At 36.0% G+C, this 24,903-nt stretch overlaps 1 protein-coding gene across 1 annotated transcript in view; it reads right to left on the reverse strand.

Annotated features, from left to right (window-relative positions):
- Positions 1-4,875: 4,875 nt before the first annotated feature.
- PELI1 (pellino E3 ubiquitin protein ligase 1) overlaps positions 4,876-24,903 on the reverse strand; it is a 57,257-nt gene continuing 37,229 nt past the window's right edge. Inside the window, exons 2-7 of the mRNA XM_023251712.2 lie at positions 18,855-18,993; positions 15,857-15,986; positions 12,734-12,835; positions 8,374-8,571; positions 8,089-8,277; positions 4,876-7,307 (exon numbers count right to left, since the gene is read on the reverse strand). Of these exons, the coding sequence (XP_023107480.1) occupies positions 6,741-7,307; positions 8,089-8,277; positions 8,374-8,571; positions 12,734-12,835; positions 15,857-15,986; positions 18,855-18,925 (1,257 nt within the window). The 5' untranslated portion in view covers positions 18,926-18,993 and the 3' untranslated portion in view covers positions 4,876-6,740. The remainder of the gene's footprint in view (positions 7,308-8,088; positions 8,278-8,373; positions 8,572-12,733; positions 12,836-15,856; positions 15,987-18,854; positions 18,994-24,903) is intronic.

Genomic DNA, 24,903 nt, shown 5'->3' on the forward strand with positions numbered 1-24,903 from the left:
GTTCCTGTGTTAGGATGGACATAGGAAACAGAAGTTCTAGTACCAGATTTATCAGTCGGTAGCCACTTTGTCTGATTAGGCTTTGGTTTCTCAACTGTAACTTGATTGCCAAGATCTCTTCTAGTTTCATATTCTGTATTTTTATTAACAGCTACATAGTAATAAGATATAGTAGAACTTCAGGAAATTCCAAGGCAGACAGACCTTAGTTTTCCCTTTCAATCTTGGATTGTTTTTTGTGCCTTTTGGACCGATGATAGGCTTTCAAGTCTGGATGACATGCTTTGAGGCTATGGTCGATATTCCTTCTCTTTTCTCCAGGAGAATCTTTTTTTGTTCTCTTCTGGCATCATCTATGGGCTTCTTCTTGTTGCCAAGTCACCTACTTATTGTCACTTTTTGCAATGTCTCCATGTCTTCCATTTTTATCTTTTCAGCCAATAACGACACAGTTTCTGATCAAATAGCTTCGCAAACTTCTTTCTTTTGACTGCTTTTGTTAATGCTCCTACTTACAGAGTGTTTTGGTAGCTTAATGGTTCAGAGTTCTAACAGTTTCCTACAATTACCTAAGAAATAGTTTCTGACAGGCCACGATAGCTCATCCGCTTGGGAAAGAATTCCTTCAGCGTGTTAACGTGGGGAAGCAGCAGACAGGACACCAAAAGCACAGGCAACAAAAGCAAAAATAAACAAGTGGGACTCAAAAGCTTTTGCACAGCAAAGTAAACAACAAAACGAAAAGACAACCTGTGGAATAAGAGAGTTTATTTGCAAACCATATCCGATAAGGACTTAATTTCCAAAATATATAAGAAACTCTTAGAACTCAATAGTAAAAAACCCCAGTAGCTCAATTAAAAAATGGGCTAAGGACTCGAATATCTAGTTCTCTGAAGATATACAAATGGCCAACAAGTATATGAAAAATGCTCAATGTCACTAATCATCAGGGAATGCAAATCGAAACCACAATGAGATGTCATTTCACATGTCAGGTTGACTATTTTCAAAATACAAAAGACAACAAAGTGTTGGCAAGGATGTAGAGCAATTGGAACCCTTGCACAGTACTGGTGAGAATGCAAAATGGTGCAGCCCCTATGAAAACAAAAAAAATTTTTTTTAATTCCTCAAGAAATTAAAAATATAACTACCATGTTATCCAGCCATCCCATTCATTTCTGGGTAGTTACCCAAGAGAATTGAAATGAGGGTCTTGAACAAATAATTAGCACTCTCGTGTTCACTGTGGCACTATCCCCTCGGAGCCAAGGCATGGAAACAATCCAAATGCCCAACAGGTGAATTAATAAAGAAAAAATAGTATATATATATATACTCTGGAATACAATTCAGCTTTAAAAAGGAAATTTTGCAATAGGCATTAATATGGATGAACCTTGAGGACATTATGTTAAGTGGAACAAGCCAGTCACAAAAAGACAAATACTTCATGAATCCACCTATATGAAGTGATGCTACTACATCCTGGATGTGAATTTTTCTGGTTGCAGGACTAGACATGATCATGAGTTTCTGCATCAGTGAATTTGTTGCTACCTTCCAGGCAGCTGCATGGATCTTCTAACTAATCATGTTTAACCTGCGAACACCTTTGTGCTAAACTGATTTGTGGCTCACATTTAGCAAGTGTATAGGTCTTCATTAAGTCTATTCATGCCACTTCTGGTTCTATCTTATTTTGTTATAATACCAAACCTTTTTTGTTGTTATTCTTTTAAAAAATTTTGCTGATGTTTAATCTTCCTAGTTACAATTTTGGTTTGCTACCTTAAACCATTTTTTAAAAACTGTGCAAGACATAGACTTCAGATCCCACTCAGTGAAAAAGGGGGAAGGAGCAAATATGGTAGTTGCATACACAGGTATGGAGCAAGACTTCCAAGGTTCAAATTCCAACTCTTGCACTCATGAGCCATATGAACCTCGGGCAAGTTCCTAGATAATGCTGTGCCTGGTTTTTGTTGTGAAAAGGAGACAAGAGTTCCTACCTCACAGGGCTGTTTTGAGCTTTAATTAATATACTTAAAACTGTGTATTTAGAACAGAGCTTGACACATAACAAATACTCAAATGTTAGCTGTGAGGAATTTATTTTATGCTGTGGTTTAACATACATAGCTGAATTTACAATCTAATGTCAGCCTGAAGACACCAGCATTCGCATCATATCATTTAAGAGAATGTTTGGATTTGGATGTGATGCTTTACAACACTTACTAGGAAAACTCTTATCTTATTTACTCCATTTTCTGCTGACAGTATTATCAAATACAGGCATATTTCTTTAAGGGAAGCTGGACTTAGAGAGAGGTTCAAGAATTCTTTGTTTTCCATCAACACCTGCATATTAAAAAGATTTTAAAAAACCAAACACAACTTGTGCTTTGCCACGGTCAGAAAGAATTTGAAGCAGCAACATATTAAGATTCAATAAAATAGGACTTTTTTTTTTTTTTTTTTTTTAAGGCAAGACCTAAGGAAAAAGATGTACATGAATGAGAAGCGAGAAAAACTGTATTAGGATACATTGGCTAAAGGAAGTTACTGTAGTTGAAAACAGAACTTCATTTCCTCAGAAGGCAGCTGAAACAAAGAGAACCATGAGAGGTGTCCCAACTCTCTATTTCAGTGAAAGGAAGTTTGCCATCAATCAGGAGAAATACTTTTCTGTTTCTAAGGTAGCACAGTGTATATGGAGAACATGGATCATGATGGTTTAAGAACTTTGACAGCACCTTAAAAAAGGAGAGACAGTTTACCTTTGGCAAATAACTTGTCTAACAGGGAGTCTCCATCTAACGTCCGTCCAAGGCTAAGTTCCTGATTCCACAAGCAATGCACCCTCCCCCCAAACTTTTATTTTCATAATCTCCACTTCAAACAGTAATTCTACTCTTCTAGTTGCTCAGGCTAGATGAGCCGAGTCATTGACTCCTCTTCTTTTACAACCCATGTTTGATCTGCCAGCAAATATTGTCAGCTCTACCTTCAAAATATACTGATTCTGTCCGCTTTTCAAACCAGCCCCATTGCCACCACTTTGATCCATGCCACCATCATTTCTTTCCAGGGTTACTGTGATGGTCTAACTGGTCTCCCCACTATCACTTTGGTCTATTTGCATCTATTAAAATAGAAGTCAGATCATGTCACTTCCTTGCTCAAAATCCTCCTATTGCCCCCGTCTCACTGAGAATAAAAGCCAAGCCTCAGGAGGCCCTTCATGATCTAGTTTCATCCCCACACCCCACTTATCTCTATCACTTTTCCTTTTTGGCCTTTCACACTATATAGCTACACTGGTGTTTTGCTATTACAGATATATTCCAAGCACACTTTTACTTCAAGATTTTGGCAATTGCTACTTCTTCTGCCCAAATAATCTCCTAGATGTGGCTTTCCCTTGCCTTCCTACTTAATACTGCAAACATTCCACACACATCACAAAAAACATTTTGTATCTCCCTTCCCTGCTTTATTTGTCCCTTCAACACTCTTCACTATCTATCATGCTGTATCTTCTATTTTTCTTACTCATTTCTATCTTCCCCACTAAAATATGAGCTCCGTGAAGGCAGGGATTTTTTTCTTGTTAAATCACCCAAAGTTTAGAACAAGGCTTGGTGCATAGTAGATATTCAAATATCTGTTGCAAGAATTCGTGGATAAAACTTGAGGGCATGGACTAAAAGCATACTTACTTCTGAAAGTGGGAGTAGGAGACAGAAAGAATAATGCAGTTCAGTAAGCAGTATTTTGATAATCTCATTTGCTACAGGGTTAATGCTTAGAACATAAACACAAAAGAATGGATCACCCATCTTTTAGCCAGTGGTCTCTAAGGTGGGATACCACAAAATGATCCATCACAATGAGGGGCCAAAGTGTTAAAATTATATTTATCTTATAAATTTAAAGAAATAATGGATGGATTGGTGCCCTCACTCACTTGCTCAGTCTATATGTCAGAAGGTCATGCATCACACATGGTTCTTGAGGTATCCTGAGGGAAGAGTAGAGTAGCAGTATTCATGTTAGATGTAATTATAGATTTATTTACATGATTATTTACCCCTATACTATTTTGCATGTGTCAGCATGTTTTTTAAATGATGGAAGTAAGCAATTACAGCTTCAGGAAGATAGCCTGGTAAAAGACTCCTCCTTCTGGATATTTACTCTTTCTTGCTTCATGACCCTAAAATGTTAGATGAAGGGAAATTCCCTAAACAAATTAAGGAAGTATTTAGATAATTAGATCACTTTCATAAAAGAGTTAAGCCATAAAGATTACCTTTGGGAGACCTAAATGCAACTTTTTCTCCTTGGCCAGAATACTGACATTCCCTTAATACAACTGAGTAGGTAAAAGTGTTTCATTAGATATAGGCAGAATGACGGAACCAATATTCAAAATGCTTGAACAGAAAAACACCTAATGATTTAAATAGCCTGAGTTTTCAAAACTTGAATTTGACAGAAAATGAATCAGACTTTTCATAGCTGGGAGGAGAAAATTCAGGCACTTTGAGAAGAACGTGGACCTTTCATGGACATCGAGGCACTGTGTAAACAGTCTAGTATTCAACTTGCAAAGAGCCAACTCTCAGCAGGGCTTAACTAAAGCCTCAATTATTCAACCACTACACAAAGTTCCTTTATTAATATGTAAGAGATGCTTTCCCAAGAGGACCAGCGATTTAAAGTGTTACATTAAATGCAAATTCTTCACCTATTTAAAGTGAGTATTTTTGAAGTGGGGGAGAGGTAGATTTGTCCACAAGTTTTTGTGTCTGGTTTCCCATTCTCAGTTATGCAATAATGAACTCACAGAGACAAATTCAAGTATCTATTTTGAAAAGTATTTACTTAGTTTGAATAAATTAATTGCAAATAAAAATTAGCTACAATATATAGCCTGAATAGAAATGACTAGAACAAATACAACACAGGACTTGATTTCCTTGCATTAGTCACAAAGCATGTGACTATGTGGAAAACTTCAAAATCAATTATATTTCTTTGAAAAGGGGATAACAGCAGTTACTGATACATCACACCTAGTAAACTTATAATACAAGTTTCCTGACATGCATTTCCTGAGTGAACCCAAATGATCATTTTTAAAAACAAGGAAATTCTGACAAGTTCAATTAAAGTAAAAATAGTTCATGGCTTCTAAGCAACAGGTTTTTTTTTTTTTTTTAAACGAAAAGAAAATTCAGAACAGCATAGTAATAGTTATGATAAATTAAAGCTATACTACCACATACAAAAATTTGCTAGAGTCAATTAAGTATTACACAACTTTCAAACTAAAGGAACACAAATCAGAAGATTAAAAAAAAAAAGATCCTGTCTAATCTAAAAGTGTACTGATTTCTACAAGGTCACAAAGGGTTTGATGTAGTGCAACTGTCTATGCGTCCCTTGTGGTACATTATGAAAAGGGGAGGGGAGGGAGTGAAGAAACATTTTCTTGCTTCTTGAAGCAAAGAACTCATTGGAATTAGAGAATAAACATACCGTGCAAGTATGTTCCTCTACTCGGCTGTCACTGGTGCTCATCTGCCAACCAAACATTTCCTCGAGTCACACGGTGGCAACTCTCCTTAGAATTCAAAGCCCACAAAGTTAAGGCTGGTCTGCTAGGTTGAAAAAAAGGGGGCACTGTTGTCATTCAACCCTTTATCTCTTTCTAGATTTCTTAATGCCTGGGTAAGACCACATACAGAATAATCAATTAGTTAAGCATTTCTTTTTCTAAAAGCAAATCAAGTCACTCTCTTCCTTGTTAATTTATGCTTTTTCTCATGAGAATGATTTTTTTCTAGAAACAGTGAACAGATGAACCACAGTTTGTATCTAAAAAATAAACTTGCCAAATGTTGCTGGTACTAAAAACAGATTAGTTATCATGGGAGAAAAATAGATAATCTAGATTAAATTGCATATTCAACGGAGCATATAAAATGTTTCTTAGCATTAAGTTTTCGTTATATACTACACTTGAGAGAAACATTAAGAAAAAGAACTTTCCTGATTATATTCAACGTGGTTAAAAACAAACAGCTCTTACACAATAGTAATTAATATGAATTTGGTTTTACAAAGTATTCTAATTCACCAAATTCCATATTTAGAAGGGGGGTGGGGAGAGGCTCTCTTGTCCTTCTTTCTAAGCTTGCAAATCCTTGAGCTATACTCGCTAAACTACCATTCACACCAAGAGTGTGACACCATCGTTACCATGCTACTCTATCAAGAACATTCTAAGATATTTTCTATAATAAAGATAAATAGAAAAAAGTTAATATACACGTTGCTGTATTTTACAATGTTTGCAACAAACTGTAAACTAACATAGTTTGAACCAACAGTACCCTCAGTTATATAAAACAATTTTTCAACACTGAGGATGGGTGATTCAAAAACACTAAAAGGAAGGCAACAAATTAGACTATGTCTTTTTATCCTCAAAATAGATTTTCAAAACTCAGAATTCAGAAGTCTGGTACTTTCAGAAATTCTTTTCTTGAGTTTCCCAGATTTTTTGATCAGAAATTGTTGCTATTTATTATAAATGTTTAAAAAAATTCTTCATCTTAATGCAAATGACCAGAGCAGAGAAACTGTGACATGGACAACAGGTTGGAAAACCCAACTCACTTAGCTTATAAATTTATAATGTAGTCCTGGAGGACAACTGTCTGTTAGTCTAGAGGTCCTTGGAAAATAAGTCTGATGTAGCCTTGTTCACCAGCCAACTGATGTGCACAAAAGGGGCAGGCTGCGTGAAAAGTATGAGTACCATGAGGAAGTGGGATCTGGGACCAATAGGCAGTTGTCTTTTCTGAACACACATGCCCGCATGGGCTGAACGCATGGGTTGGAGGGCCGGCGTCCACATAAAATCCAGCTTCACATCCAAGCCACAGAGGGACATAGGGACCAACAGACCTACACATGGGACATTCACGATCTTTTCCATCACGTTCTTCTTTGTTTCCCCAGTTATGATAGCCATGCACATGGCCGCAGTTTAGATATACCCATGGTTGTTTTTCATCAACAACATCTTTCCTCTTCATACTAGGAAACGCTAGTGTGTTGAACCCGACAGGGCACTGAGGTCGTGCTGCATTGATTTCCTGTCTTAAAGCTTCTAAATGCTTCACTGTAGGAGTGTGGGAAAGGCCTTCTGCAGTACGCCACAGCAATGTTGCACCGCAGAGGTCAATTAACGAGCCATCTTGTAATTGATTGGTTTCAATTTCCACCTAGAGGAAACAAGAATCAAAAAACACATTCACCACTGTGTTTTCAATTTTCACGTGAAAGTTTTGGTCTTACATGCTCCTTACTCAAGAATTGAGATTTCCTATGACTGTTACTAAACAGAAGAAACTCTAATGGTAGTCATGAAAAATGTAAGTTTGAAAACCAAAGGTAAAATATTGAGCAGGAACAGATTTCTTTTCAGCCTTATGGTAAAGATGATAGATGATTAAAACATGTGGCTCATCAGTAAGTCTAATATTTCCAATATGTCATGATCGAAGAGATATAGATACAAATAGAAAATCACAGTGCTATTTAACTTAGGAAAGCTTAGGTTTTAAAACATATTAACATGATATGAAAGAATAAATTTTTCAAGTGTCTTGATTAAAACATTCAGATATTATCCTCTAGTATAATATTTAGTAGTCCGTGTTTTATAGTCAGACTTGTGTCAGCAAGAGATTTAAGAGTTTTTGGAGGGGCCCTTGGGTGGCTTAGTTGGTTAAGCATCTGACTCTTGATTTCGGCCTAGGTCACGATCTCAAAATTTGTAGAGTCAAGGCCTGTGTCGGGCTCTGCACTGACAACATGGAGCCTGCTTAGGATTCTCTCTCTCCTTCTCTCTGCCCCTCCCCTGCTCATGCTCTCTCTCTCTCTCAAAATAAATAAACTTAAAAAAAGAAAAAAGAGTTTTTGTAAATACGTAATACATTCAGTCTAACTCACCTTAGGTACAGTTTACTGTACCTAGGTAAGAAACTACATCTCAATACTTACCATTTTTCCTCTCTGCTGAGCTGATCTGGTTTCCCGCAGGCTGAACACATTTCCACACACTGATATTTCTCTCCATATTCCAGGCTTGGAGTCTTCTGTGAACCCATTGCGTGGATGCATAACAAGAACGCCATTAGTGGTCAAACCATCCATCTGCCCATCTGATGTCTTCCATTTGGCAGCCTTCTCCTAGTAGCAGTAAGAACAGTGAACTTCCATTTATTTGTAAATTGGAAACAGAAGTGGTTATAAAATAACACATCATTTAGGAAAACAGCTTTTTACCCCAAGGAAGATGTTTTTTGATGAGTCAAATCCTGCAGCATAAATCCGTGCTGTAAAGGGGGGATTCCGTTCACATATGATTCTACAGGCAAACCTTGATATAGTGCTTTGCACGGACTGTGTATCAGAATTACTTTGGCTTCCGGGAACTGTGTCAGTTACTACAAAATCAATTGGACTTTCAGTTGACCGACCAATCTAAGGGAAAAAGAAATATCTATAAACCTATTGAAAGGAATACAGTGGAAAATCCATTCAAGAAAGGTACAATAAGATGAAATCATTAAACTTCTAGAATTTCTAAAGCTTAATAAACTTATACTGAACTCTGAGAGCATCTACACCGTAAAAACTAATCTGTCAAACTTGTTCTGATGTAATAATCATTTACAGCACAGAAAGAATTAAGTGGGAACTTACCACCCAGAATATATGAAACCCTCAGGGAATGCAGAGCTTCGGATGGCTGAGATTTTAGATGGCTGCAAATTTTAATTTTAACCCTTTTGGATGGAAATATGCCTACCATGTATTACTCTACCTTCTTTACCAGAATGTAGTGAACATACAAGTAAATCTTCTATGATGACTCAAGGACATTAAAGCATAAATACCATTTAAATTAAACTGAAATGCAGTGATGTCTTCAGGTACTATAAAGGTGTACAAGAATGCTGATCCTTATGTTAATGTTAAGAGCTTACACAGGTTTGCTTTGAGGTCTTATGTATACTTTACAGATATTCTTGTGTTTTTTGTCAGCTTGTCAGCTATCATTTCTTACTGTTGGGCATACTCATCTCTAGCAGTATGCTCTCCTCTAACCAGTTAACTATTTTTCTGCTATTGGTTGAGAAATCAAAAAAACTAAACCCCAAAGAATAGTATTTCAAAAGGTTCTTGGTAAGATCTTAAAAGAGTCTCCACAGAGCAAAGAAAAGGAATTTCAGCCCATGGCCTGTGTGGCCTTTATTTTATATGCCAGATGTCCTTTTTTATTTTCTTCCTGGTTCTTGGCCACATTTCTGAAAGATAAGGTTCCCAGCTAAGGAGAGTTCTGGTGGGTGGGTCAGCAAATTAAAACATCTTCAGAAGTACCAGCTAGTAAAGAAATTAATTTTCATTTTGAAAGATGAAAGTTGTAAAGGAAATCAGTGGAACAGATGACAGAACTGACAAGTGTCACAGGGTTTTAAAGTAAACATTTAAAAATGATCAGTTCATTCACGGGTTTGTTACAAAGTAGTATCTAAAATTGAGGAAACTGGATACTGAGAAAAAACACTGACCCTCCACAAAGATGACACTTCAGTCATTCTTTGCATAGTTGAGCCTCAAGAATTCCTCATACCTACACACCTTTGGATAAAATACTTTTAGTGTTTTTGTCCTATCATCAATTGTAAGTCACTAGTTTGGATAGTTTTTGAAAGAAATTGGTTGGTTAACAAATGTAAGACTGGATGTCCCCTTTCCTGCTTTTTAAGATAATAGCCAAAGAAAATGGTCTCTGACTTTTGAAACTAAAAATATTTCCAAAAATAAAGGCTCTTTTATGTTTTTTATTAAAAAAAATTTTTTTTTAATGTTTTATTTATTTTTGAGACAGAGAGAGACAGAGCATGAATGGGGGAGGGGCAGAGAGAGAGGGAGACACAGAATGTGGAGTAGGCTCCAGGCTCTGAGCTGTCAGCACACAGCCCTACGTGGGGCTCGAACTCATGAACCACAAGATCATGACCTGAGCCAAAGTTGGATGCTCAACCAACTGAGCCATCCAGGCACCCCAAGGCTCTTTTAGATCCAAAAGATGTAGGCCAGGAAATAGATTGAGGATTGATATTTAGAATCAAGAAATTCAGAAATGGCACTTATTTGGGAGGAGAGATTATTCCAGAAGAGTTGATATTTGATCTGGGACTTGGAGGATATTTAAGACAACAAAGCAATATTGGTAAAGACAGGTAAGAAGGAAGAAATCTCACGAATTTATAAAGAGAAGAAACCTCTGTGATAATGATCAGATTCCAAAATATAATTTTTGTGTGTTAAGATAAATTTTGTAATTCTTTCTCTTTTGAACTGCTACTATGAGCTTTAAAAACATAGATCCCTATCATGTTATTATCTCCCACTCTCATTAAAAAACCCAAAGGTCTCTTACAGGCTATCCAAACTTCTTAGTTTCTTATTTCTATAATTATTTGAAACTGACCTCACAATTTGCTTCCCACCAATCCAGTTTAATTTCGTATCATTGCTATTCACACGAAAACTATATTCTAGCTATAAGCAGCTTACTTGTCAATCTACCACACTGTGTACTTTGCCATCTCTTTTGTCAGAATGCCTTTCTACTGGTTGGACTGGCAAAATCCTGCTCAACTTGACTAAAAAAAAAAAAAATGAAGGGGGCACCTGGGTGGCTCAGTTGGTTAAGTGTCCGACTTCAGCCTAGGTCATGATCTCACGGTTTGTGGGTTCAAGCCCCACGTTGAGCTCTGTGCTGACAGTTCAGAGCCTGAAGCCTGCTTTGGATTCTGTGTCTCCCTCTCTCCCTCTGCCCCTCCCTTGCTCGTGCTCTCTGTCTCTCTCTTGAAAATAAACAAACAATGAAAAAAAAAAAGGCCGGGATAAAAAGGCACTACTATTAAAGTCTTTCCCTCACCCTTCTTCAATCCAATCAGGAGCTTCACATTTAGACTACCAGTGTAGGCTATGAATACAATCAACTTGTAATGTCTCCTTTATTTAACTTCAGTGTCCACCAATGCAGAGTTGGAGTTTGTATAGCTAATGAATTGAACAATAAATTATCTTGTTCAGTTTGGAAGCAATCCTAGAATGTGTATACAACCAGTTTCTCAAAGACTGGCTAATTTATCAGGGTGGTTTCTGATGTATCTCCATTTTTTTGATATAGAAATGTTTGGATTTTCCATACACATAATGCTTGTAGAAGGAGCATCATGTCTATTATATTGGGAAAAACTCTCCATTCCTTTTTGAAAAGGAGAAAACCAAAAATGGCGCAACTTATTTAAGGACCTTCATAAGATGGTAAAGACACTGTTCCATAATTCAGAATGCCTGGTTTAATCCCAATTTTGCCCCCACCTAACTTTGTAACATTGAATTCACAAGATTTCAGTAACTTTATTGACAAAAAATAAGGGATAAACAAATAAATTTAAGGTATTATCTAAAACTAAAATTCTGGGGTCAAACATCTAGATAGCATCTTGATTCTTAAAAAAGTTAATTAGGCACATTCATTTTAACTGGCTATCAGTGAAAAAATATGTGGAAATCATCCTAAAGCTTGTGTTAGGTTCTCATTAAGATCCCAACCTTCATCTTCATTAAGGGTGTTATTTATTTTAAATTTTTTTGGGAAAAGCAAGAAAGACATAAACATACAACCATATTCTAATATTAACTACAGAGACACTATTCTAGAAAATTCAGTATTCTATTAGAAGGGCAGTGAGTGACTTCAGAGAAATATTTTGTTACTGGTTATAATTAAAGACATCCCAGGCCTTTCCACATTCAATCCTGTAAATAAAGAAAACCTGCAAAGTCACTGGGACAGTAATTATAAGAGCAACATTATCAGGTACTAGTAATGTCCTATTTGTTTCCAAAAAACCCAGGGCTTTACAAAACCAAATAAAGGAGAAGACCATGATTTTAGTTTTCATCTTTCGGTTTGACTGTTCTATCATATATCAAGTTTACCAATGTACCAATCAGCACTGGACTGGTACAAAAATGAGAGAAAAAAACCTTTTACTGCATCAGTAGTAGCTTGGAGCAAATATGTGCTGGAAAACAAGCCTGACACATACATGATATGGACAGTTACAGACTGCCCATACATTTTGTTGCCTTGAGAGGAAAGTGGGAAATAGTGGCAAAAAAGGTCATAAATATGTGCAGAATATTTCTTGGTTCCTTTTTTTGGGATAATAGCTAACTGAACTATTATTATAACTACTATTATTAATAGCTAAGTGTTTACCAGCCACCTGGCAGAGCTTTGAGCACTTCACATGTACTAACACATTTAAGCCTCCTAAATGTCATTATGAGGGAAGCTCTATTATCTGCACTTCATAGTAGGAAACTGAGGCATACAGTGGCTAAGTAATGTTTACTAGGAATTCTGACTTCAGAGCTCATTTCTTAACCATGCTATGCTGACTTCTATATATGAGATTTAGAAATCAAAATATATTTTAATGAACTACGTGGTTAAAATATACTAATCATTAATCTGAACACAGGAAAAGTCACTGGCAATAGGTTTTTAACTTTTTTGTTTTAAGGAAAAAAAAAAATTCAGATGTCATAATACCTGAAACATATCAGTGTTGCTGTCATGAGTATATTCAACCACTACTGTCTGGGCCCGAGATAAGGTATACGATATGCTGTGCTGGTCCTTGTTGCTTATTGCCTAAGAAAGAAAAGATTAATAGCAAAAATTAGCTGGTAGGGTAATCAAATCAAATTTAAAAAAGAAATGTATTACATACTTGACATATTTTCTCCTAAAATTTAAGGGAGAAAATAACTCTCCCTTAAGGGAGAAAATAACTCTCAGTAGCTTCTTGGGTCGAGTGGGGTGTAAAAATAATCTGAAGATGTTATAGAGTAAGAACATAATTTCATTGTATAAAAACACTATAAAATATGGATCTCCCTTACAAATATTTTAAATGATAAAATAATCAAAATCAAGTCCCATGTAGAAACTGAAAAGAGTACTGAATACTGTTCTAATAAGGAGAAAATACAGTATTTTTCAAGATAATGAAGAAAATTATTTTTAAAGTAACTCAAAGAGTTATATTAAGTTACCACAAGCAGAGTTAACTGGTTTTAACCATTCCGTGGCTCTATAGATGACAAATATTTGCCATACGCTGGGCCAAATATGGAAAAATTCATAGAATGATTAAACATTACCAAAGGAAATGGACATAATGCTTACGACTGTACTTCTGACTTATCCCAAACTAAAAACATTGCTAAAAAGAACTTTTTGGTTTTGTTTTCAGGCGTTTTCTATGTATATGAGTTGAAGATAATATCAGAAAGGGGAAAAACCTACACAAAGGAAGTGGAAACAGACTGCATAAAAGGAAAACAGAAAAGAATGATTATACACAGCAAAGAAGCTAAATTTAAAAATGTTTCTTAACTAGAACTTTGGTATCATAAATCTTTACTTGGTTTCAATTTGTAGGTAATCTGTAATAGATAAAGCCCTAAAACAGTAGCTTTAAAATTAAGATTGTGAAATTTTCAAATATTTAAAGAGAATAAACAAAACACCTGGGTACCAACTACCCAGCTCTATCAAAGCATAATAATGCCACTTTTACTTCTGATTTCTTAAAAGAAATTAAATTCAACAGGTAATATCAATGCTGCTTACATGTTCTTCTTACTCTCCTCTCTTCACAGAGGTATCCAACCTCATTAAATGCACTGTAGATCCATTCCCATGCACGTTGTTAACATTTTAAAAATAAACATTATATAATCGTTTTACAGGCTTTAAAACCTAGAATTACTTTAATTCAGCACAAACCAATGATTTTTCAATCAAATAGTTGCCCAGAACCTTAGAAGTTAATTCTTAATGGCTAAAGAGATTTGAAAACACAGGGTTTTGTGTACATTGAGACTGTAATCCCTGGCTTTTTTTTAGCTATTAAACCTACTCTTAGATTAAGAATAAGAACTATGTCAAGTTAAGTTCTCACTGGACTGAAAAGCAGGGTTTAATCATATCCTAGATGACTGCCAGAACAGGGTATTTTAAAAGTGGGATCAGAAATATTTTCCCTATGATAGTGGTTCTCAACCACAGGTAGTATTAGATGTGTAAGGGGCACTTGGAAATATGTAGGTACATATTTTGGCTGTCACAATGATTTGAAGGCTTAAATGGCATTAGTGGTTGGGACAAAAATATTAAATGTCCTGCAATATACAGGACAATCCTGCATAGAAATGGCACACCCAAAATGCAATAGCACTCCTGCAGAGGCAATTCTGGAATAAAGTTCCTCAGGTTGGATCAATTAGCCGTTCACTTTCAACCTGCTTAGCACATCCCTTCTCTGCAAAAAGAGACACTTAAAAGAAATTGTCCCTTTTCTACATTTACTGGGTCTCAAACAGTAATAGAGAAGGCCTCGTCAAGGCAAGAGGACTGTTCTAGACACTACACTGGACACAAACAAATCCAATTAACTTCAGGACTGGAGTTATGACCTAAAACAAGTCATCACATGTCAATTTCTCTCTCATTTATTTAGCTGACAAAGATATGCCTCAGATGGTATAATATTGATGCACATCCTGGGGCTGCTTAGCTAAAAACACAGGTATTTCCAGAAGCTCAGAAACACTTTGTAATTTTTATTCATTCAACACGATATCAAATACAGTTTGTGTTACAAAATTGGAAGTAGAAGAATTCATAGAAATGTAAAGATTTGAAATTCCCCCTAATTATCTATCATTCCAGGAAAAGCCCAAGTGTTCTGAAATGAGGGCCCAGTTCTGGAGATTTGGATAAGGAAAGAAAAAGGAGCTAAGAGCATTAAATATGTGAGGAGACTGAGAAGTTGAACTGTAGATACAGCTGGGTATTTGCTTTTACAGCTTTGATTCATTTTAATAATTACTGAGGTCTACTTTGTTCAAGGCACTATATTAAAAGCTATGATGGTCAGAGGCACCTGGGTGTGTCAGGAGACTCTTGATTTTGGCTGAGGTCACGAAATCATGGTCACCATGGTCACCAGGGTCATGGGATCAAGCCCCGCATCAGGCTCCACTCTGAACATGGAGCTTGCTTAAGATTCTCTCTCTCTCTCTCTCTCTCTCTCTCTCTCTCTCTCTCTCTCTCTCTCCCACCCCTGACCTCTGCCCCTTTGTCCTGCTAGTGCTAAAAAAAAAAGAAAAAAAGCAAAAAAAAGCTATGAGGGTCATAAAATGAGCAAACAAAACATATGAGCGTACACAAAATCTCTGATAAAGACCCTTACTTTAGAAAAATCACCTCATCCAAACTATGCTTATAGAACCTGAGTATGCTTATTATATACTACATTCCTTGCCCGGCCCAGGCAAGACCTCCTTTGGTAATAGTGGAAGCCCTGGCCCAAACCTACCTTTTTTTTTTTTTTTTTTTTTTTTTTTTAAATAAGAAAAGGGAATGTTTCCTTCTAATTTCCACCCACTGATCCTGGTGTGTCACTTAAAAAAAAAAGTCTGATGCCCTTCCATACGGCGGCCCTTCAAATATTATGTCTCCAAAGAGTCTTCTCCCATCCAAACAAAAGGAAACTTCTGGTACAGAATGTGAAGTGAATGCTAGAGAATATAAACAACATGTACATGTCTTTCAATTTCTCCAAGTTAACAGATTTATTTTAATCTGTGTTTGTTTGTTTTTTACCTTTGCAGCCTGAGGAGTACAAGCAATATGCACAGTGCTGGGCTTCACCCCATTTGCCTTAGGTCTTTTAAACAAAGCAAACCTACTTTTCCTTCTTCCTCTATCGCCGTTTGGGAGAGATCCATTATACCTGGTGGAGGGAAAAAGTCTAGGTGATCTCTTTTAAGAACCACACAATTTTAAATTAAATGCTTTACTTTTGCCTTACAATAAGAATCAATCCCCAATTAATCATTTATTAGCACATTGTAAGTATCTCAAATTCCATTTAGTCACTGCTGATCCCCAGACCAGCTGTCTACGAGTATGAAACAAAATGAGATTTTGGTTACATTCCAAGTCACAAAGAAGTATTTTTTTGGATTATAAATAGTCTTAAGTTATATGTATTTTTCTTCCCTCTTTTATTCAAGATAATCAAGAGCTGATTAATGGCATATCTGATTCCTTAGGACTCATTCTGTATCTTTTAAAGGTAAATGTTTGCATGTGCTAATACAACCTTTAAAAAAGTCCAGTATGAATTGTCTAAAACAGAATCTCCTTTAATTGTCATTTAAATAACTTAACTTTTGAGAGTTTTTAGATTTGTTTGATAAGTCTCAGTGACTTGAATGCACACATACACATTCACATACACATTGGCAAAACCTGTCCAAAGGAGATGCCTGATAAGTAGTGATTAAATATACTTTTGTTGTTCAGATCTCGTAAGCATTTCTCCATGATAACATATATGTCCTGAAAATAAGCAAGTAAGTGAGGACTGAATAGGAAAGAAGTTCACACCAAAACACTGGGTGTTTACTATGTATTAGGCACTATTGTGTTCTTTACCACATAACATCTCATTTAATCTATCCTCATAGAAACTCTTGAGATTGGCATCACTCAACCTTTACAGGTTAGGAATTAAGTTATTCCTCAGAGGAATAAGATTCCTTAGAGGCTCAGAGAAATTAAGCCATTTTCTGAAGGTCACACAAGTGATAATGGAAAAACTAGGATTTGAATCCAGGTGTTTGTCATGCTTTTTTCATTCTTTATTGCTTCATTATGGCACGAACAGTGCCTTAATAATAATCTCCTCATTCACTGTCCCATGCCCTCTGACAAAATCTTTGGTTTGCTAGTCTCTCATATATAGTTGGTCAATCTGAGGGAAAATGAGGCAGGGACTAGGGCCAGTTTTGAGGCTGAAGGAGAATATAATTGCAAAATGGCCTACATTAGTGGCTGAGAAGGAAGAGGAAGAAACTTACACTGCCACATACAGAAATTATACTAACTCTTTACACAAAACTAAACACTGATTTCTATTGGAGAAAGTCCTTGCTAATCAGAGTTCAGAGCAGTGCCCCTTAGTTAATACACTACTCATTCCAGGATGTGTGTTGCCACCAGACCCACTGTGGGTACCTGACCCTTCTGTCTGCCAAGTTGCATGACTTGTTTCTCTTCTGGGAATATGCTCCCCTCCCTCATTGAGTTACCATCGCTCAAAGCTCTTTTCTGAGTAGTGACAACACCAAACTGACAACCATATCCAGCTTTATTTCTCCTAGGGGGCTGAAAAGTATTATTTGTATTTTAAGATACCAAGAGTGCCAATGCAGAGACAACCACTAACTGAGGGTTAAATGAGAAACTGCTGGGCTAAGAAAGGCAGTTTAAACCATATACTCAATTTTAAATTCTAGTCTTCAGGGATGCCTGGGTGGCTCAGTCAGTTGAGTATCCAACTCCTGGGAGTTGAATGGCTGCCTGGGATTTTCTCTCTCCCTCTCACTCTGCCCCTCTACTGCTTGTGTTTATGCACATTAAAAAAAAAAAAAATCAATTCTAGTCTTCAAAGGACTCAAATTTCCTGGCAGAAGAATTTAATTTGGAATATTTTTTGGTACTTAAAAGCTGTTTGTTATTAATACATTAAGATCTATGTGATTTGAAATTATACATTGTAGTTACTACATAAGTTTCTAATCTTTTAAGTTGTTTTTATTTTTAGGTTTCAAAGGGTCTTAGATGATCTTGTCTGTCATTTTACCCAAGAGCAACCTAACGCCTAGAATGGTTAAGTAACTTGCCCAAGGTCATATATAATAGCAATGTTGGAATAGGTACTGGAATGTAGCATTCCTGACTTCCAGTCAAGGTCATTAACTCCATATAATCTGTCTAGTTTCTTTTACTCTCTCATCTGAAACAATGGACACATTCTCACTTAAACAAGAACTTGTACCAACCTGATTCTAAAGCATGTTGTGATGTACAGAGAGCTGTTTTCTAGACAGAAGAGAAAGGGAAAGTAAATTTTGCAATTTCTAGTTTCTGAGATTTCTAGCTAGTAGACTAATATTGTGTCTCTGTTTTGATTAACGCAAGTTTAGACTGAATAAATTGAAATAATGGAATCATTTGTTCCTCAATCTTTAGATTGTGTTTATGTAAATGGATGAGAATACTTAGGAAGCAAATAAGTAGTGAGATCCTGGCCTTCAAAGTCATCGTATCATTATGTCTATACAACCCTATCATAAGCAGCACAGGGCCATAAGCCCAAAGCAACAACTTCCTCAGAGGTATAAAGTAACAAATAAATGCTAACCTATGTGAAATGACCTCAAGGGGGGAAGGGATTTTGGTAAAGACAGCTGAGGCAAACTTTTCTAAAAGATAGGATAGGGAAGACAAATGTAATGACTATATGACTTTAGATAAATACATTATTTTATCTTAAGAGGATTTGTGCTTTCTCGGGGTGAGGGTGAGGCAAAATTTATGCATATTAGAGCACTTATAAGAGATGGCATAAAAATGAGAATTGAAAGAGTTTCTTGATTTAATATTGTCAACATTATTTTGAGATAATATTACCTTGTAGCTCTAAATTGTTTTTGGAAATAGGTAGGAAATACATTCTAAAAAGGTTTGATTTAGATGCCAAAATTACTACCTATTATTCAGTTTTATGTGTCATCAGATGGGGAAAACTTACCCTAAGACAATGAGTTCACCATATTTTACTGGTGCTTTGGATGGATGATTTTCTTGATCAGGAGAAAACATGAGCTTGGCTGTCTTTCTCAAATCTTTGTTCACTGGTCAGGAGCCTTGGACACCTTTAGCATTATCTCCTAGAGGGAAAAGTTTTCATTAATAATATGAACAATGAATTTCAGTTAAAATAAAGATGTTGGGGCACCTGGGTGGCTCAGCTGGGTAAGCATCCAACTTTGGCTCAGATCATGATCTCACGGTTCATGGGTTCAGGTCCCTTATGGGACTCTATGCTGACAGCTCAGAGCTTGAAGCCTGCTTCAGATTCTGTCTGTCTGTCTCTCTCTCTGTCCCTCCTCTGCTCACACTCTGCCTCTCTTTCAAAAATAAGTAAACATTAAAAAAAATTAAAATAAAGATGTTATTTTCTAGCAGTCCTTGTGAGTACAATATTATGCAAAATATATCACATTATATAGAAGGTGTGTGACATTTTTCCGAAGAGTGGTTATATATTTGGTCCAACTGTTTAAATAGTTTAAAAATGTAAATTTGGAAATTTCCACTTCTAGGAAGATAGAGTAGGAGTATTTTTCCCTATTATTTGCACTAACTACAACTAAAAACTCTGGATATTATATATAAAATATAGGAAGACTCTGAAAAGTAGAGAAGGTGACCAGCTAGGGACCTTGGAGCACAAGGAACGACAAAGTGCTGAGTTCTCTGGGTTTTCTTTTTGCTTAATATATCCCAGATTTAGAGCTGAAGAGAATCCAGCAATGTGGAAATGTCAATTGGCAGAGACAAAAAAAAGCCACCTCCAAAGCTTGTTCACTCTAGTTAAAGGAAGGAGAAAGAGGCAGCCTTAGCAAGACAGGTAACTTTTGACAATAGCTAGTCTACTGCAGCCAACCATCACAGAAATCACTGGCCCTACCACTGCCCACACAAGCAAGAGCCAAATGGGGAGCCTTGACTTCCACCTCAGAAGGCCATAATGAAGAGTCCCTTGCCCCTGACAACCAAGGTATTTGTAAGGGCAGCCAAGTAGGGAGTCAGGACTTCCACCCTCCTGGTTGGTAACATGTCCTCACCCCTACTCTAGCTATGTCAGTGGAGACCATATGGGGAGCCTGGACTTCCACCCTCATCTGACAGTAACAAGGATCTCCTTCCCTTGGGTGTCAATGAAGGCTGAGTATGGGACCTGGAGTTCTAGGTCTACCTGGAAGTAATAAGGAGGCAGTCCCTATTACCCTGCCAAAGCAGTGTCAGAAAAAGACAGTGGAAGCAGATTTAAATAACATCCAGAGTCTCAGAACATAATGACAAAACGTCTAGGTTTCAACAGAAAACCATTCATCATAGTAAGAACTAGAAAGATTTTTAAGACAATGCAAAAAGAATAATCAATAAATATGAAAGCTGAGATGACAGAGATGTCAGAATTACCTGACAAAGACTTTAAACCAACTATGATAAAAATGTTTTAGTAAGCAATCACAAACATACATGGGACAAACAAAAAATAGAAAGTCTTGACAAAAACAACAACAACAACAAAAACAATATTTAAAAGCTCACTTTTTAGTATGGGCTCACCAGCAGAATACAAGGGACATAATAAAGAATCAGTGAACCAGAAGATAGAAATTACCTAATCTTAACAAGAGAGAAAATAGGCGAAGAATAAGAAAGAAGAAAGAAGAAAGAAGAAAGGAGAAGAAGAAAAGAGAGAAAGAAAGAAACAAAGAAAGAGAAAGAAAGAAAAAGAAAGAGCAGAGCCTCATGGACTTGTGGGACCACAGCAAAAGATCTAATGTCTGTATCACTGGAACCCAGAAAGAGAGGAGAAAGAATGGAGCTAAAAAAAAGTATTCAAAAATATAATGGCCAAAAACTTAACAAATTTGGAAAGAGGAACACATATTCAAGAAGCTAAACAAATCTCACACAACATAAACCTGAAAAAATCCACTCCAAGATACATCATAACTAAACTTCTGAAACTAAAGGCAAAGAAAATCTTGAAAGCAATCAGAAAGAAAGAGAAATTACATCTTACTTAGGGGGTGAGGGGGAGGGGGGAAGAGCAATTAGAATGACAGTGGATTTCCTACCAGAAACTATGGAAGCCATAAGAAAGTAGCTTATTTTTTTCAGGTGCTAAAACAACTGTCAACTCAGAATCTTATACCCAGCAAAAATGGAGGAGAAATCAAGACAGTCTCAGGTGAGGGAAAATTTGTCAGCAGCAGATCTACTCTAATAGAATGGCTAGAGTAAATTCTCTAAGAAGAGAAATGATAAAAGAGAAGAACCTTAGAACATCAGAAAAGAAGAAACAACATGGTAAGTAAAAGTATGGGTAAATACAATACGCTTTCCTTTCCTTGAATTTCTACATTATGTCTGAAAGTTATAGCAAAAATTAACACCATATGATGTGGTTCTAAATGTATGTAAAGGAAATATTTAAGACAATTATATATGGCACACCTGGACATTTATCCTAGAGAAATGAAGACTTATGTTACAAAACCTGTACATGAATCTTTATAGCAACCTTATTCATAATAGCCAAAACCTGGGAACAATCCAGATATTCTTTACTGAGTGAATGATTAAACTGTCATACATCTATGCTGTGAAATAGTACCCAGCAATAAAAAGGAACAAACTACTGGTATATGAAATAACATGGATGAATCTCTAGAGAATGATACTGAGTAAAAAAAGCCAACCTCAATGGGTTACACAAATGATTTTATTTATGTAACATTCTTGACATGACAGAACTATAGAAATGGTTAACAGATAAATTCTTGCTAGGAGTTAAGGAGGGGGTGGGAGTAAAAGGGAAGTAGGTGTGGCTACAAAAGGACAATAGGAAGGACCCCTGTGGTGAATGGACATGTTCTGTATCTTTACCAGTGTCAATATTCTGGTTGTGATATTTTACTATAGTTTTGCAAGATATCACCATTGGGGAAAATTGTGTAAAGGGTATACAAAATCTCTGTATTATTTCTTCTGGCTGCATAGGAATCTACAATGACCTCAAATTAAAAAGCTTAATTTAAGGGGCATCTGGGTGAGTCAATCAGTTGATCATCTGACTCCTGATTTCAGCTCAGGGTCATGGGATTGAGACCCTACATCAGGCTCTGTGCTAAGCATGGAACCTCCTTAAGATTCTCTCCCCTCACCTCCCACCCCTCTCCCTGGCTCACAAGTGCTCTCACTCTTTAAAAAAAAAAAAAAAAAAAAAAAAAAAGAAAGAAAGAGAAAAAAAGCCTTATTAAAAAATATAAATTTGACACACATATGGAAAACAACACTAACACTTCTGATAAGCCACAAAAACTGCTACTATAAACAATCCTCATAATACTAGCCTGTCTACTTTATCAGCAGTTTAATGGGATCAGGTATTCCTACATCTATTCTCTTTATGGTCTTCTTGTTAGACCTGTTACAAAGGTTTTACAACAAAACTCTTACTAGCTAACCCATGAAAGTCTCCTGGTTTTTTACATCCACCAACAGTTTTCAAAGGAAACTCATGAAAAAAAAAAAAAAAATGCCTTTCTACAGTACAGTGAAATACAGCTTCTATAGCAGCACTTTCAGAGAGAAGACAACACAGACAACAACATTTGTAGCCCAATGAATGAGAACAAGCAAAAGGAAAAGGCTTAGCCATTTTCACCCTCTTTTATCTCTTGTAACTGAAATACACATTTAGACCAACAATTCAGATAAACACACTAATTTTTATTAGTAAATTAAAAAACACTAAATTATTTTAAAGAAATAAAACATGCTTAAGAACTATTTATTACTTTTTTAAAATGTTTATTTATTTTTGAGAGACAAAGAGGGGAGGGGCAGAGAGAGAGGGAGACATAGAATCTGAAGCAGGCTCCAGGCTTTGAGCAGTTAGTGCAGAACCTGACTCAGGGCTTGAACCCACGAACCGTGAGATCATGGCCTGAGCCGAGGTGGACGTGCAACAAACTGACCCAACCAGGTACCCCCATGCTTAAGAACTATTTAAATAAAACATACATCTCCTCCATTCAGATACACTATAAACTCCTTGCATCTCCCCAGATGAATTTCTCCCCAGAGAAATGTTTTATTTCAGTAAAATAAACTATTCTGATCATATCCCTCATTTGGAAAAAGAAACAATATAAAGCTAACTAAAATCTTCAGTGTAAAAATTTAAGAGTTTTAAAACGAATTAATTCAAATTAACTAAAGAACAATTTTGGTTCCATCTAACAAGACCTTCTGATCTATGTTAAATCATACTTTAATATGAACAAGAATTCATACCTTCTTATTTCCCCCATAAAGAAGCATCCTATTATAACAAAACGCTAAGCAAAGCTTAATTAGAAGCTTTAACTGTGCCTTTCTTATTAGACAATTAAGGTACTGCCATCAAATAGGAAAACACCGCTTTGACACATTTCTGACCAAGAACAGTAAGAATTAAAAATGTAATAATAAGAATTAAATTTAAAGTTTAAATTAAATTTTAATAGCATAGCTTCATCTTGATTTGGACTCCTTTTTAGAGTTACTTTGTATTTTTAGGAAGTGATAATTTTCCATTTATAGTAGTAAAATGTTGCTTTTAAAATAAACTTTAAAGAGGTAAGCAATTTAAATGGTATAGTATTAGTAAGTACAGTGATCTGAAATCTGGAAGTGATAGAAATGAATGCCCATATTTGGCTGACACTAGCACGTAGCGTGGTTAGCAAATATTAGCCTATGTTCTAGTTCTAGCTCTCTTTGAACAAAGCAATGTTTCCTCATCTCTAAAAATGATGGGACTAAAGGAGAATGAAGAGAATTTTGGAGCTGTAAAAAAATATGAGACCATCTTCTAACATAAGAATTTATAAGTAATGTACATATAGGACTACACAGATTTGGCCCCATTGCCTCTACAGCAAAAGGAACAATTTTTAGTTTTAACAAATAACTAGAGTAGGGCTAGCATACATCCACCATTCTATACTTCCTGGAGCCCTTGGCCTAATTAGCCAAGAAAAACAATAGCTTTCCAATTATACTTATTCTTAGTCTGCTTAGATACATTAGAAGGCCTGATTTGGGGATATTTTATCAGTGATATCAAAGTTTCAATCACAGGAACACACTCAAACGTGGCTTCTATTTCTGTATCTAATAATCTGAAACCTATAATAAAACACTTTAGTAGTATTGTTCATACACTTAAATGACCCAAGATAAAACAATTTTCTTAAATTTAAATGGTCAATGCTATATAAATTGGCATTCTTAAACTATGAATAACATATGCCATGATAGCTACTTCTCCAGGAACCTTCAATTACAATTCTAAAACATGTTGATAGGTGACTGTTGGAAAGAAGTTGTTAGAATCTTTATATTAGGTTCTGAAGAGTCATGATTTTTACAATAGTTCAGAATCTTTAACAAAACCCAGTTGCTAGACAGTGATACTGCACTCATTCTCTTTGTATATTCTCTGTATTTAAAATCTAAATAAGATATGGAATTCTTCAAAATTAATTCCCAAATTCAATCACTTGAGAACATGAAATGAGTAAATGTATAAATTCTAATGACTCAATTACTGGCTCCACCTGTTGATATTCAATTAAGTTAGTTGGTCTGACCACATATATTCAGTTCTATCCTAATGTGATGATCTAACAAAAATAATACTAAATAATGCCCTTAATTCTGAGACTGGAAAAAAATGACAGAAAAAAATCTTGCTAAAATAGTAAAACTGTTTTCTATAATACCTATTATTTTAAACCTCCGCTTGATCCTTAAAAAGCAAGCATGTTCTCATCAGCAGGGACCTTCCCAAGTTCAACAAATTTTTTTTAAAGAAACCTATTCTAGAATAGTATTCTTTCTTCCTTCCCTCCTTTTCTTTTTCCCCCTCCTCTTCTTTCTTTTCTTCCTTCCTCCCTTTCTTCCTTCCCTCTTTTTTCAACTCTTCTTTCTTTTCTTCCTTCCTCCCTTCC

Source organism: Felis catus, chromosome A3 (genome assembly GCF_018350175.1).
Source record: "Felis catus isolate Fca126 chromosome A3, F.catus_Fca126_mat1.0, whole genome shotgun sequence".
NCBI lineage: Eukaryota > Metazoa > Chordata > Mammalia > Carnivora > Felidae > Felis > Felis catus.